General features: G+C 37.5%; 1 protein-coding gene across 1 annotated transcript; it reads left to right on the top strand.

The window, feature by feature from the left end:
• The first annotated feature begins 35 nt into the window (after positions 1–35).
• Positions 36–6433, top strand: tmem167a (transmembrane protein 167A). The gene is made up of 4 exons (XM_053324999.1): positions 36–90; positions 3094–3203; positions 5515–5549; positions 5652–6433. Exons 1-4 carry the CDS (start codon positions 88–90, stop codon positions 5720–5722), a joined length of 219 nt encoding a protein of 72 aa, XP_053180974.1. The 5' UTR covers positions 36–87; the 3' UTR covers positions 5723–6433.
• The last annotated feature ends 9228 nt before the right edge of the window (positions 6434–15661 follow it).

The raw sequence follows: 15661 nt of genomic DNA, 5'->3' as shown, positions 1-15661 counted from the left end.
GCGTAACCACATTACGTAAATCGCCGTGAATACGTTACGTAAAATCCAGGGAGTAGGAAGTGTGATGTGGCTTTGACTCCCAACAAAATGGTAAGCTTGTATTTTACTAAACAAGTACTTCTGCTCTTTTAAAGCGACTTCTATGCATAATCTACAAGTACTCCAAGTGTCATTGGCAGTGTCGGTAGTACGCTGTGACCGCAACTAATGTGAACATTCGGTGGAAAGTAGAAAGTAGGGCATATCAATGCTAAGCTACCCAGCTAGCATTGACTAGCTAAGACATGCAAAATGTTTCGACAGACTGTTCATCCCATTATGATTCCCTTGTATAATATATAGCTATATCGTAACTATACATAATCGCGTAAGTCCTGTACTATCGCGATGTGTATGGTTACAAAGGTGAAAGAAATCACTAGTTAACGAGCACGATGAATGCGAGCATCGCTGTGTCTTGAGTTGTGTGCCACGTAGCTGCACCACAGTCCACCAAGAGACGTGTTTGTTTGTCTGTGTCAGCTACAGGTTGTGGGCGAGGTTGCTATTTATAAACTTGCAATAACATTTGAGTTTAAAGTTCATAGGTGGCAGGCTAATACGTGCAGTGACCAACTCAATGACTCATTTATTCACTGCACTGATGACCTTTTGATACATTTCATCAGTTTTAATTAGAGCCTGACCGATATATCGGTCTGCCGATATAATCGGACGATAGTGGCCTGTCACAGATATCGGCATCAGCATATATGTTGTCCGATGTGTGTCGATATTTTAAAAAATGATTTAAACAACTTTTTGTTTACTTATGTCACTTATTAGAATGTTTTTTCCGAAACTTTAAAATATGTCTCCATTACATATCTTTCTAACAGGCGATAACCACACTTGATAGATTATTGTAAAATGTATTCATCAAAAAGTGTATATCATGGCCTATTGTCTAAGTATATAGGACTACTATAAGTATATATCGGCCAATATATTAATTTATATAAATTGTTTTACTTCCTAATATTGGCATCGGTCCCAAAAATCCATTATTGGTTGGCCCTAATTTTAATTGAAATCTTCAAGCAGAGTAGTTATCTGCAGTTTTGTTTTCATCAACAATAGATCATGTAGCAACACCAAACGCGCCTTTGCCAACAGTAAGATTATGGTCATTTTATAGCAATGATTTGCTGTGAGCAGGAGTGTCATTGATTCCTTTTTGTAGAGTAAAGTTCTCCCTTCAGTGTAGAAAATATTGGGTTAAAACAAAAATAAAGGACATGACATTATATGCTCAAATATCTTTTTATTTATTTATTTTTCTTGCATGCAAATTAAACTTAAACAATCTTAAAATGCTCCAATATAAGTTAGTGATCATATATTGAGAAGATAGATTCTCAATGTTTTCTAGTAAAGATCAGATATGAGATCATACATGATCAGAGACTCTTTCTCCTTTGGATTAATGCACATATAGTATCTGTGACGTTCATATTTAATACATATCCATACCGTACCATATGACTACATTTTCTAATCCTACTTGACAGATCTTTTTGACAGTCCCACAATTTTATCCCCAAACAGGGAGTGCTAACTTGGTGTACTATGATTGTCATCTTGGTTTGGAATTGCTTACCATGTCAGGAGCATCAACAGATACAGACAGGTGACAAGCTAGAGGTCATAATAATGAAATTGTAGTTAGAGCTGACTGACACCATGACAGAAAGTGGCACACAGCGGATAGCAGGCGGAGTGGCGCATGTGTCTTTGTTAGTTTCCCCCAGTGTAGTTGTTATTTTCTCGCCCTGCGCCCATGGGGTCTAAATAGCAAATGCACTTGCACCAGTCTGTGCACCTATGGGCGTGTTGGTCTCAAAATGAGGTGTGATCAGGCGCATTGGTGGTGCATTGCTATATTGAGGCAGAGGAAAGCGATTGCACTACTGACAAAAAAAAAAAAAACAGGTTTAAAGTCACTGGCGCATATGTCACTGTTATTTAAAGGGTGCATCATCAAGAGTCTAATATGGTCCTAGAAAGGCGGGTGCGTAGTGTGCAGACACTGTGCCTGTTACACACACACACGGGCACGCAGCAGCACACAAACATGAAAAATATCACAAATAAAAGGACCGCAATGTGAATTTGTATTATGATGAACATCAACATATTAAAAATTTCAGTGATGTGCCACTATGTATCAGAATCAGTCAATCGCAGTAATGATCAATGAAACTGTCAATGTAGTCATGTGACCAATCCTGGTCAATCCGCCATCACACTAACAATCCGCCAACAGCGCACTCTGATTGGTTTACCGCGTCACACCCAAAACACGCCTATGTTTAATGAGGGGACTTAAGTCCGACCCTTTTAGACCATGCGCCTGGCGCAGTGACCATTTTTCCGCCGTTAAAATAACAAAAGTGGATACGCCCCAAAGGCACTTAAATAGGGCCCTAAATCACAAATCTGCAGTTGATTTAGCTGTGTTTATGAAGTACTGTGAATGTGATAAAGTGGGGTCCTACAGTTTACAATGGCTTATCAATGAGATGTAATACTTGAAGCTAGGCAGAGCAGTCTTTAGTCTCTGTTTTAGAACATGGCAGTATGAGACCTTTTAGGTTTGCAGTTGATTTTGTATATTACTATATGTAATATAGCACAACTAGTACTTTATTTTTGAAGCCAGTACTTATTAAAAATTGTTTGTTGTTAGTGTTCTCTGTATGATGCTGACACTGTTTCCTAATGACCTCAAACCAAGTTTGGCATATCTCTACTACAATTTCTTATTACTTACTGGGTGACGTATACAAACATATAATGGTCAACCACCCTTGTGTAAACTGAAAGAAGACATTTTGACTGGCACATTATGGGAAACATATCTGGCAGTGTGTCAGGACCAGAAGGAGCAGCTGGTACATCAGCATTCCTGGTCACAAATAGCATAACATCAGTCAGTGGTACAGAAGATAAACTGAAGGTGAATTCAGTGCTCATCATTTCTATGACATATACCTGGTAACCTGCGCTACACTGTGTCTGTGCTAAATGTATCTTTGTCTTGTCTTTTTGCAGTCGGCCATTTTCAACTTCCAGTCACTGCTGACAGTGATTCTCCTCCTAATCTGTACCTGTGCCTACATCAGAGCTCTGGCTCCCAGCCTGCTAGACAAGAACAAGACTGGGTATGATCCAAGTATATTATTTCAGATACTTAACAATTACTCTTTTTTTATTATTCATTCAAAAATAGATTTGAAACTGAAAGTCTTGATATTCCTTAGGGAATTCACAGAGGATTTATGCTGGATTACATAGGTGTGTGATGTTTGTAATATAGGGAGGGACATACATCCAGGTAAAATATGTGTTTAGTTGGAGGATTTGAAGTTAAGTTAGAAGCATATGGATAGCATTCACTAAGTTAGCTTCAAACTAACTTGTAGCTGTTTTTATATTGTTTATGTTCCAGCCCAGGACTCACAGCAGGACTGTAACTAACAGTCTTTATGTCTTGACATGTTATGCTGTCCACGATTACCCCATGCCCCTCTCCTGTCATACCAAGCCCCCAAAGCAATATCAAGGCCAAAAGTCTGAAACTGAAAAAAATGACCTGAAACTCAAAAAAGGATTGGACACCGAAAAAGTTAGATTTGAAACTGTAAAAAGAAAAATATTTGGATGACAGGAAATAATTTATTCAAAATAAAATGATTTATTTTGGGGTTTTCTTTTTTCAAAAATTTGATATCAAAACGTGGACTTTAAGTTTCAAATCTCTTTTTGAATGAAGAAAACCTATGACCTTCATTTAGCTTCATAACAATTATGTTTCAATAATAATAAGTTGACACCTCAAAGAGCTTTCTATATATCTTTAAATGGGACACAGTGTCATGTCTTTATAATCACAGCAGTGCAACTAAACTCAAAATCAGCAGTCATGCTGTGTTTCCTTGACCAGCATTTCAACATACAAGGGAACCACCAAACAGCAATTTCAATGATTTTTTGATTTTTTTTTTAATGTGGTCCACTTTTCATTCCTTTAGCTTTTTTTAGCAGTTCTTCAAATAATGTTATGTACATCAAATACATTTTTGTGATCATGCAAGGTCAAAAGCATTTTTTGTTATTTAGTGTGATGTGACAATTTCTACTGTTGAAGGAAATAAAAAAATGTGTCTAGTCAGACATCAAGGCAGTTAAAGTGAGGAGATTACCTTAGAATGAATTGCTAAGACTCAAGGTGATTGCAAGAGTTCATATCTTAATGTTGCAGCCACCAGTTTCAGTATTTCCTGTAGTATTACAGCCTCCACTGGCAAGGATAACGCTTACATTCTGCTCCATCTGTTAAGGTGCTGTTAGTGAACTTCACCAATTTTGCCAGTTGGATCCAAAGGTCTTACATATGAATTTTATATCATATTAGGCTGTTTTGTTTTGTCTCTGTGGGAGAAACCACAAACTAGAAATGACCTGTCATAGAGATGATTCTGATCCATGTAACAATGGAGAGAAAAAAAAAGCTACAATTGCTTTTTTCAGCTAATTATTGAGGCAAATAAAGTAGCAGAAGGCTTTTTCTTCATTACTGAATCATTATTATTATTCTTGGATGTACAAACTCTATGATTCACTTCTAACAGGTCTGGCATCACCCAAGACCAGCCACACACAATCACTCCACTCATACTCATCAGACACACCATTAGTAGGGAGGGACATTCTCTTCAGACTTAAGGCATGAGACTCCAGTGACAGATTGGATGATATAATAGTTTTCCCTCTTGATTGGCTTCTTGTGTAAACCATGTGACATTATTTATGTTGAATCGGTGCCACATATTATGCAAATAATTGCAATGTGGTAGGGATAGGCCTCGAATCTGAGGAAAATAATATCCTCAGGCAACTTCTAAGAGTGTGTCTTTCGTACTGAAAAGTGGACAGTATATAGATTGTTTCAGAAAATGTAACGTAAACTACGGCCATCTTTAAGACAGTGTAAGAAGATTGTATAATGGTATGCTGACACCCACTGGTCAGTATGAAAGTTAAGATCATGGGCTTTCAAACATAAACATATACTCAGATTACAAACTCACACACAGTCAGGCAGATGCAGCAGAAGAGTGAAGCCTGGAGTGCCACATGTGCCTCAGCTGTCACTAGAGATGGTGAGACTCGCCTGCTGTCCACCCTTTCTTCTTTCGTGCACACTCCTTATATGGAATTGCACATCTGATGGCTGTAGATTTTGTAGTAAGCTAGCTGTAGCACTCTTTTAGGAATTTTTTAACCTACTACCATGACAAGACAATACAGTACTGAGTCACTTTTTATGGTTAATGTCAAACCAACAGAGTGATGCCCAGCTTTGTATTGATTAAATGCAGTAAAAGGTTGATTACATTTTACAACAATGGAAAGTAAATCAAGGGATTTTTTTTTCATTCTGCTTGTAATTTTTGAAATTCTTCTTTTTAGGCTTCTAGGAATTTTCTGGAAATGTGCCAGAATAGGTAAGTCAATGATTTTTAAACACGTGTTTCTACTTCATAGTTTCACTTAAATGTTGCAAAGTGTAGACCTAAATTTCACATGATTATTTCCCTACATTTCAGGTGAGCGGAAGAGTCCCTGGGTGGCTTGCTGCTGTGTCGTCATGGCTTTCAGCATACTGTTTCTACAGTAGCAGTCCAAAGAAAATCACAAATGGAAACATTGGGGAAATGAACAGACCACAAGGCATGGACAAATACAATCCTAGAAGCACAACAAGAACTCCAGTGGGTGTCACTTAGATATTGTAAAAACGGAGACCCATCACCACTCACTGTTGGCACGATGAGAGAAAATGTGTCTGTGTGGGAGGAGGGGAGAGCAGATAGCCCCAGAGTGTGTCTAGATCCCTTCCTGGACGTCGAGGTCTGCCCTTGTGTTTGGTTAGGTGGAATGTTTACTCTGGATGTATGTGTGTGTGGAGGGGGGGCGGGGCGGCAATGCTTTCTATTATCTGCCATTTAGTTTAAAGGAAATAATTCACATTCTGACATAATTTGTGGGATCAAATGATATATTGTTTGTCCAGATATTTCAAACAGTCGCTTAAAAAGATTTTTTTTTTTTTCCTTTTTGAGTTTGTCACATTTTCATCTACCTGTTTGAAATTCTCCATATCTCATGAATGTTTTGTGTTACATGTGGACATAAAGGTGTGACTATGAATCATCTTGCCACCCCCTTTGTAACCGGTGCCCTTTTTGTTGTATCTTGAAATGATGATCGTGATGAACCCACAGCAAACAAAATGGTATTCTAGCTCTTCAGCTGTCGTACATATAAAGAGCTAATGTTTTTAAAGCCAGTCAGTTTGCCGCTATTTATTAAAGAACCTTTTTGGAGATCTGGTTTTATGAGGCTGTTTTTTTTTGTCATTAAAACTCAACCCCCTTTGATGACTTTGATCAACTTCTCATAATGCCACACTGTTAGATTAGGAGTGAGACACAAAAAGGTTTCTTGTATATAAAAGTTGCTTGAGTGATTTTAGACTAAGAGGAAAGTTAAGAATTGCTGCTCCAAGTCCCATCTGAAGTGTACAGCACTCAGGATTCTTCTGGGAGTGAGATGGACAGTGAAGAGTTTGCGATAACCTCCTTTCTAACCTTGCAGTCAACACTCATCTTCATGTTTACTACAAAGGAACTGTCAGCTGATTACTGCACAACATGAGATGGCCAGATATTTGTACAGCAGTTCATTTGTGTAGTATTTCATCTCAGACACTTTGAAGTATAAGCTGCCATAGATTAGTAAGCAGGGTTTGCATGTATTTATTTGTGCCTTGAAGAACTGGAAATGTTTTTCTGGAGACTGGGCGAAACCCAAAACCTTTTGGAAAAGTTATGACTGATTTCTGATTTGAATGACAAACCCTTTCTGTTTCATCTTGAAACTTCTAGCGTAAAAGCCAAATTCATGGTACAGTATTCCTATTCATGCAGACATTATAACATATATGACTCAGTATAGCCCCTGACTTAATTATTGTAAGTTACAAAGTTGGACTAATTTATTAAAATGTATTCTAGCATGTATTGTTCAAATAGCATCAGGGGGCTGCATTGAAAAAGTGAAATAAAGACATAAAGGTAAACTATAAATAATTATACTGAATAAAAACAGTCCCACAAACATGTCTTCTCTCCTGTGTGGTACAGAGGACTAAATAAAGGAGGACTTGTTGACATACTCGCCTTTGATACTCTCATCAGTGATGAGTGTTGAGATCCCAACACCCCCAGACACAGTCCCTTGTTAGGGAACGTTGCGCCCATACTGGTGTGCATCCGTTTTGGCACTCCCAGGTTGAGATAAAGCATCTATGCCTGCCGGTAAAGTCGTGATAATCAGGCAGTGACGCAGATACAGGAGACAGAGGAGCAGGAAGCTCTCAGTCATCTGCTTCTATCTTGGGGAGCAGAGATACTGGAGGGCTGAACAGATTCTCACTGGGTCACTGAAGCAAGCTGAATGTCTCGGGTGATGATGAAAGGAAAATGATATGGAAGACCTGAAGTCACTTACTCCAGATAATAGCAGCCGCTATCACCAGTTCCATTTCATTTTTGAGAGATTATTCTGGTTATTCAGACAAAATTCACAACTGTATGTGAAGTCTATTGTGTTATTTGTAGTAGAGTAACAAAGAATAAACCTGCTGAACATTGTGAAAGTAAACAGATGAGTTCGAGAGTTCTGGCCCAGTCTTAAGTGACATTTTGGGACAATGTCAAACCAAGACAATATTTGCTCTGTACTTTTTGGATAAAAAATATCATTCTTAATCTCACTTAAACTGTGGGCACAGTTGCTAAACAGTGACAAAGAATAATACCTGGCAGCGACTTAGTAAGCTGATGCCTAAAACAACATTTGGACTGTTCCTGTTGTTTGTAAAGTGACCTAATGCATGTCCTGATTTCTGTGTTTGAGTTGGCTGTTCATGATTCACTCATATTGATGCCAAACAGCTGAGGACAGAAGAACTTTTCATTATTTTAAAATTATGTTTTACATGTAATCTGTTGCACATCATGACTTCACAATGGAAGTTTTTATTTCCTTATCTACACTTCAAACACAGGGCTGGCTAACAGGCAAAATTGCTTTTGAAGTGATGTATACTGTAGTTGTCAAGGGTGTTTGTTGCTACTGATTATTTTTTAATGCATACATTTCCCAAACATTTCAATGACCAATTTTATCATCTTCCATTAATGAAGCTCACTTGACACTGCGCCTTCCTCTATGAAACCTCTTTTGTTTTATTAGGATTAGAGGTGCAGCCAAGGATGTGTCAGCATGAGGCAGTGTGAAGTTTAGATATCCATTACAACATTACAGTGTTGAGCTTCATGCATTATTAATTTATGTGCATAATCATTATAAATGACAGCTGTGTCATTATAAACCAGTCATTCACTGAGGTTGATATGATGCAGATAGTCAGGACTCATGTCGACCTCACTAAATGTTACAATACTAAGCTCAGTCAGTTATAATTTTAGATTATTATTTCTTTCAGACCATTTTCCCCCTGGTGATTGTTGAAAAATGTTCTCAGATAAGTGATGAGGGAATTTACATTAAGGTTAAATCAAACCTTTCACTGCATTTTTCCCTTCAAAGGTAATTGGAAATTTGTAATATTCTTAGTGCAGCTCTACACTTGTAACTCATATCCAAAGTATTTATGCCTTCAACATCATCATCCGTAAAGCTCCTAAAGAGAAGTATCAGTTTAATTTCCATGTCTCTTCCCTCGTTTGATCAGGGAGGCTGTTTCCTGCAGTCGTTTTGAGGACTTCAAAGGCAATCAGGCTAATAAAGTCTCTACCATATCCTGCTGAGCCGACCAGAAGTGTCCAAACAGACTATGACCCTTTACATTTTCAGTGGAGCCTGTTTGAATCACAGCACTGACTCTGCTGTCAAAGGGAATGAAAGATGAATGAAGGGATATCTGGATGGTGAGAAAGTGAGATATAATAATGGGTAAAAGAGCAGTAAAGGTTACATTATTAGAGTGGATTAGTTTATTATACAACTAGGATCTGTCTGTTGTGGCTTGTTGGTCTTGGAGGGCAAGTTCTCTCTTGTGATGGCTTTTGGTTTCAATCACAAACTCAAACTCCTTTTTAGTTAGAGGATTAGAAAGACCACAGTAACACAGATTCATTTGAAATAAATCCTCATGGTTATAGATCCGCCAACCAGTCCAGTTGTAGTTTACATTCATGTCTGTCCAGACTCATAATATTTGTATTGAAGGCTTTTAATACATTTAAGAAAAGGTATTAAGCATGGGTGGATCTAGGAGTTGACAAAATCCGGGGCTTATCCCAGAGCACGCAGAACCAAGGCCAGTTTTTGGTTCACATGAACACATATTTGTACATCACATTTGTATGACCAGATTTTTTTTTTTTAAGATTCAGGGCTTGTGAGAAAATATTCGGGGCTGCAGCCCCAAAAGCCACCCCATGGTCCTAATGGATGTTTGTGCCAAACTTGAAGAAATTCCCTCGAGGCTTTCCTGAGATATTGCTGACACGGAGGCATAAAGAATGCTTGACATCGCATTCATACGGTAAAGCCTTTGTTGTTTCCTCATTAGGAGCATGCAGCGTTTGTTTTCTGCCTCTGAGGGAACAAACGACAAGAATAACGTTGCCAGCTGAAAGACACCAATATCCTTCATGTAAGGCAAGTCTGGGTCGGTGGTAAGCCTGATGACAATGTGCACTAATGGCTTAATACAGGACACAGCTTAGTTTAAACACTATACATTATTAGGTTATGTGGTCTCAGCCTGGCATTCTAGGTCACTCTAACTCCTTCCACATGTAATCTTTTACCAGAAGATTTATGGTAACAAGAGAAATTTTTAAACTCAGTCCTGTCAGACAGCTCCCTGTGGCCACAGAAACTGAGGCATTGCATGTCTCCTTTGAAGGTGGCATTTGCAGTTTGTTCAGAGGACATTTCACTCCATGCTCATTAGCCCGAGGCAGGAGTTGTCTCTGTGTAGGCAGCTCCACTGGAGAGCCCAAGGTCTGCGCCAGCAGAGATTTGTCAGAGGTAGAAATACATATTAAGTTACTGTAATGTGAATTAATGATGATGCTGAGTAAAAATGAGACACTTTGATATTTGACTGCATAAGGAAGTTGAGACGGGGCGGGGGGGGGGGGGGGGGGTTCAAAGCTTCAGGTATTGATGTTACAGTTTACATCCAGAGTCTACTGATGGTCACACTCAGACTGCAGTTAATAAGATGACAAACTCATCCAACACAAGTGTAAGTATTGACGTTAATTAATAATAGCTGCATTACATTAAACTGTAGCAGTGGCAGCGCTCTGCTGATGCTCATGCTGGCTCATTTGCATGTCTTACTGGCACGTCTCAATTGAACAAGTCATTGTTGATGCCTGTTATGACAAGCTAGTTTTATCACTTTGGGAAATCTCAATTTAACAGAAAAGGCTTGGTCTCAACTGTCCTGACAAGTATGGTTATCATTCTGTAATTCCAGTGAGTACAATCACAGTTCCTGTTATTTGCTTGATGGACACATTTGGCACATAGATCCATGTGAAAATCCACATTTGAAAGGGCAATCTTAAGAATTAGGTTTTAGTCATGGTCTTATTTTATGATCAACTGATGATGTGTCCGACTTCACACACTTCAGAACTGGTTTTGGCCTCACCTAGTCTCACACAAGGCTATCAAAGTGAGTCTCCTATTACATTTTAGTTTATTTTGCAAATGTAGATTCTCTTACCTAAATGTATATACTTCTAGGTTATTGTGTTTTTTCCCCTGGAATAACTGTAACACTAGCTTGCTTTTCTGTCTGATATGGTCTCACCAGCCCTTTTTATGTGTGTATGTGTTTTTATGTGTGGGTGCGTGTTTGGGAGGGAATCTGAATGCCTGTGTTGACCTTGTACCTGTGCATGCATGTGTGCAGTGTGTGTGCATCTGTGGTTGTGCAAGAGCATGAAAATGATTTTAACATGCTCACTACTAAAGTCTGATATTGCTGTTCATTATCATCAGCAGGCTTCACTTAGATGAACAAATGTAAGTTGTTAGAGTGCGTGTGTTGTTCCATCAACTGCATGGTTCCTATGGCAGCTCTGAGAGATGAAGTAGAGGAACCCATGTCCCACCTCATGTCTGGAAACTTGCCTGCTGGACTTCAGAGGCCATTTTAGCCCAAGTTGAAACAGTCCTTGGTCTTCCTGGAAGTGAAAGTGGGATACAAAATTCTGGTGGTCAAAGACACTTCACACTACTGCTGCATACAGTGTAAATGTAGTATCTTTACAGTGTCTTTGTACTGTACATGGCAAGCTCATTTAGTTTTGTAAATGACACTGAAAATAATACTGCAATAAAGTGAGGAAACTACTGTACTACTGTACAAGATCCCAAAATATGAGCTCTAAGTTTTGTAATGAATATTCACATTAAACACACAGAAAGTTTGATCTTAATTTGTTCATGAAAGTATTACCGTTTTCAGCCTGTGTTTATTTGCTACAATACAAACACTGAATGCAAGTGTATGTGTTTGCTGTTCTCCACTAGAATAATCGGTCAGCAAGCATACTCAGACAAATATCATTGTGAGGACATTCATTGACATAATGTTTTCCTTAATGTGTTAACTTTAACCATCACAGCTCAATGCCAAAACCCAACCATTTTCCTGAACTGAACTTCAACCCACTTGTAACCTTAACCTTAAGATCAAGTTGTGACTGGCCAAAATGTCCCCACAACACAGGCAATTTATTGTAAAGGTTGTGTAATACTGAATGGCAATCCAGGCCTGTATCAAGTGAAAATTAGATTAAGATAATTCAATATTCACTATTTTTCACAACATATTTTGGCCCGTACACCACAGAAACCCTTAACCATGACTGAATGGAAAATTAGGGATTGTACTGTGTGTTTCTGTAGTATACAGTATAATAAACCACTCCCTTGCTCCACAAGAAGACTCTGTAAATATCTTTGATTTATATTAGACTCATTTTGAACATGTTTAACAAAATCCCAAATCCCAAATCCCAAATCAAGTAGGAAGAAGAAAAATACTTATCTTGTCCTGCCCCTTTTCTATGCTTACCTACTCAATCAACTTAATGTTTATAATGAATCCAACTATCCAACCCAGTGTCCATCAACTTAAATAATTACCTCTATATTCACACATACACTCAATGTAATGTAATGTACTTAATATTGGTACAAAGTTACACAACATTGTTTCAAATTAAATCTTCCTTTTAAGTTATTAGTAATGAGTAATTATGTCTTGCTTTGAACATTGTTTATGCAGTCTTAAACTTAACCAGATCTATGAACTTCAAAGCATGTTCAAATTTATTCATATATTTTATTTATATATGTGTTTGTGCTAAACCAACATTTTAATTAATTAATTTCTAACCATTGTAACTAAAAACATCCACAAATAAAACACATTTCAGTATACTTGATTAGTGACTATATACACACATACGTTACCGAAAGGTTAACCCATTTAATAGGTCTATATTCAAATCATCGCAAATGAACATAACCTTTAAATTATTCATCCAAACATTTCATCCATTTAAACAATATTTCAGTGTTGGATGTGGGGGCTTTACAGATTTATATGGTAACAAATTCCAGTACATGATCAATAATAGTTGTCATACTTTCCACAACCTAATAATTAAAGCTTTTATCCACATATAGCACTATATGCCCCCTCCAATTTTGTTTACCCTATTCATGTCAATTTGTATCCATTCAACTCAAAGTCCATATACTTCTCATACACTGTAAAAAAAATCCCATTGTTTTTACAGAAAAAAACTGGCAGCTCTGGTTGCCACAATAATTTTGTAAAAAATACAGTAAAACCGTAATCATCTTTACAGAACAACAGTTCTGTAAAGATGAACAACAATTAAAATTTGTATAAAATTACATTTTAATCCAGTGAATATTACACTGGATTTCTGCTGAATTAGCATGACCATTATGTTATTACACCAATTTACAACCATACTGCTTAACCTCTCTAGAGAGACACTGGAACCAATCCCAGCTGAGAGACATAGAGTAGATAGACATTCAAGCTGTTTAATTGAATGTTTCTGTAAATTCCCCTCAAAATCTACAAATAATGTTATTGTGACACTATCGTGTTGTCATTTAAACTGCATTATATTGCTTATATGTTTTCTGCTTTTAAACTACAGTAATAGGTCATTTCTACAAAAAATATGTTTTTTAATGTATTCAGTCTTTTAAATTAAAAGATATGTTTGGTTTAGTATTTTACAAAATATTATGGTTAAGTAAACAATGCTCCATTGTATTTCCATTTACAGGTTTTTGATGCCCATCATTTTACAGCATTTCAGTGTTAATTCTATGGATATTACAACACTACAACACCGAATGATTTCTTGAATTGACTTGAATATACTTTGAGGTTTTCAAAGTTTAAACATCTGCTGTTGAAGTGAATACTTGACCTTCCATAATCTGATTTAACATCCATATTAATCTGACCATTTGTGTTGTCAACAGCAATCATGTCTAGATTGTTGAAAAAATTATTCTCAGGTCAATATTGTGCTCAAAGTTTTGAGATTCCAACCATCACACTTTCCATAGAAGCCTTCCAGCCCTCTGCAGCTGACTTGTAAGTTTATACAGACGTATCATGACTCTCCCACATGACTTTAACTCACTTTATTGGTCTGTAATCCTCTTTGCAGAGACACATTTTTCTCAGTTTTATACTGTATACTGCATACTGTAAAATGACTTGTTGTCTTTCATTTGTTTTACTAGACTCCTTAAAAACAGAGGCAGTACAATATTGAGATGGTGCTGGACAGTTGTTCTACACTAATGTCAAATTAATGCGAAGCGTATCCACATCCCCAGGCGTGCCCTGGCTGGCACAGTCACATGTATGACAGCACTGCTACTCACAGAGCAGTAACGCACATCTGGTCAATATAAACATGCCAGCTAGCTTGAATTATTAGTCTAAAAAGCCTGTGAGATGCCCATCTTAGAGTCACACTCATGGGTGTAACCTCCAATTGAGAAATAATCACATAAACAATCTCCACTTGTATCAGAAACAGCACACAATATCTGCAGGGATTTAAAATAAAATCTTCATAGAGATGATGAAAATTTTAACAAAGAGCCTACAAGTGGATCATTGGCTTTTATTTATTAGCCCTCCACATTTTTGACGCACTAGTTGGATTTACAGTGAATGTTGTTTGGCAATTGTTCTGAATGATGGGAACAGCAGTGATGCAACAAATCACAGTGATGTTGTAAGGGGCCACAATCAGACCCCTTTTAACACTCTGCTGAACGCAGGATTTAGTGCTGTGCAATGAAAATAACACTCCTCCTCTGAGCAATAACAATCCTTCTTTGTTGATGCTGTACTGTCCTAATGCTTTCTTTGGAAAACAAAGTAATTGGGCAGATTGTATTTCGAAATACTATTATCACTTTTACCAAAGTTAGTGCAAGTAGCACGTGCATATGTGGGTCAATGAACGCAACTCTATTAGGGGAGAAGGGGTTGGTTGTCACATTCATCAGATCTTGGGCCCTAGAGGGCGCTGTTAAAAAGTTTCGGTACTGAAAGTTTCAGAATTTAGGTGAGATGTTACTTCAGAGATCATTTCTGGAGTAAACTACTTGACATTGAGGTGAGAGGATGTTTTGTGTTTTTCATGTGAAAATGTAAATATCCAACTCTTCAGTGTTTATCTTCTGGGCTTTTATACAATGAGTTTATAATAAAACAATCATTACCATTAAAAAGTATGAAGAGAGAGCGATAGGTAGGTAGTTTTTTTTCTTGGCTACACCAAAACATGTGGTTGTTAGCTTTGCTGATAGAAAAAAATCCCAGTTGGTGATGCTTGTCACATTCTCTTCAGGGTTGGTTGTCACATGTTGATATATATATATATATATGGTGTCATGCATCTAGTTCTTTCTTACTTTTAAGATGGCAAAATGACCAGGAACTTTGTCAGGAAGACAAACAAGGTCCAGACTCCTCCAGATGTGATGCTCAGAGCAGTCAGAGAGGTGGAAATTAACAATATTGTCATATAAGGACAAAAAAGGAACTTAAGGGAATGATTTTTCCTGTTTATGTTCTCTTTGTGCAGGGGATGTGTTCGGTTGTTGTATTTCAATTAAACTAAACATTTAAAATATTTGTTTTAGACTGTGTACATGTTTTATTTTTCCCCATTAAAATAACACAGGGACAACCAACCCCATAGTGTAAAACTACCAACCGCACAGTAAGGATGGTTGTCACAAGTGCAGACATACGGCCCATATCATTTGAACAGAATCAGCTGAAGGAGATTAAGACCACTCTATTCCTACCTGACACTTTAGGCTTCCATTACAAATTAAAAGGGAATCTATTCAGTTTATGGTTTATGAGGAATTCAAAGGAAAGTAAAAAGTGTGACTACCAACCCCGTTCTCC

Source organism: Scomber japonicus, chromosome 9 (genome assembly GCF_027409825.1).
Source record: "Scomber japonicus isolate fScoJap1 chromosome 9, fScoJap1.pri, whole genome shotgun sequence".
NCBI classification, from domain to species: Eukaryota; Metazoa; Chordata; class Actinopteri; order Scombriformes; family Scombridae; genus Scomber; species Scomber japonicus.
The sequence above is the reverse complement of the archived record's forward strand: the minus strand, read 5'-3'. Positions and strand labels throughout refer to the sequence as shown.

What these genes read in the sequence shown, in the direction of transcription:
- tmem167a (XM_053324999.1), top strand. An exon ending in CTAGACAAGAACAAGACTGG is followed by an intron (nt 3,204 to 5,514) that starts GTATGATCCAAG and finishes TCTTCTTTTTAG; the next exon opens with GCTTCTAGGAATTTTCTGGA. An exon ending in CTGGAAATGTGCCAGAATAG is followed by an intron (nt 5,550 to 5,651) that starts GTAAGTCAATGA and finishes CCTACATTTCAG; the next exon opens with GTGAGCGGAAGAGTCCCTGG.